A 350-nucleotide genomic window follows, 5' to 3' on the forward strand; every position below is an offset into this window, starting at 1 on the left:
GATCCCTCCACGCCAAGAAGAGGCCAAGCTGCAGTTTAGCAAAACCAGATGATAAATCCAGAAGCAGGACTTGGGAGTGTGCGCTTACCAGGGCAAGATAAGCTTTGGTCACCAGCCGGTCCTTAAAGCACTTGTAGGCGCTTCCCGCCGCCGCTTTGTTGAGCGCGACGCACAGGGCCCCACTGGTGGAGAAGTCGAGCTGGTGGCAGAACCTGGGGAGGAGGTGGGAGGCGGAGGAGCATCCCTGGGCACTCGGGCAGCGTCCCCGGCTGAGGCAGAGCCCAGTTCCATCCCCATCCACTCACCTGAAGCCGTAGTAGGTGTCGGGGTCGGCCAGCTCGGGGAAGCGG

The 350-nt window shown here is 62.0% G+C and overlaps 1 protein-coding gene across 1 annotated transcript in view; it reads right to left on the reverse strand.

Annotated features, from left to right (window-relative positions):
• The window catches only part of RPUSD1 (RNA pseudouridylate synthase domain containing 1), a 1,543-nt gene that overhangs the window by 1,000 nt on the left and 193 nt on the right, over positions 1-350 (reverse strand). The window contains exons 2-3 of the mRNA XM_010159781.1: positions 306-337; positions 63-212 (exon numbers count right to left, since the gene is read on the reverse strand). Coding sequence (XP_010158083.1) covers positions 63-212; positions 306-337 — 182 coding nt within the window. The remainder of the gene's footprint in view (positions 1-62; positions 213-305; positions 338-350) is intronic.

The sequence above is a fragment of the Eurypyga helias genome, unplaced genomic scaffold, assembly GCF_000690775.1.
Source record: "Eurypyga helias isolate BGI_N326 unplaced genomic scaffold, ASM69077v1 scaffold25459, whole genome shotgun sequence".
NCBI classification, from domain to species: Eukaryota; Metazoa; Chordata; class Aves; order Eurypygiformes; family Eurypygidae; genus Eurypyga; species Eurypyga helias.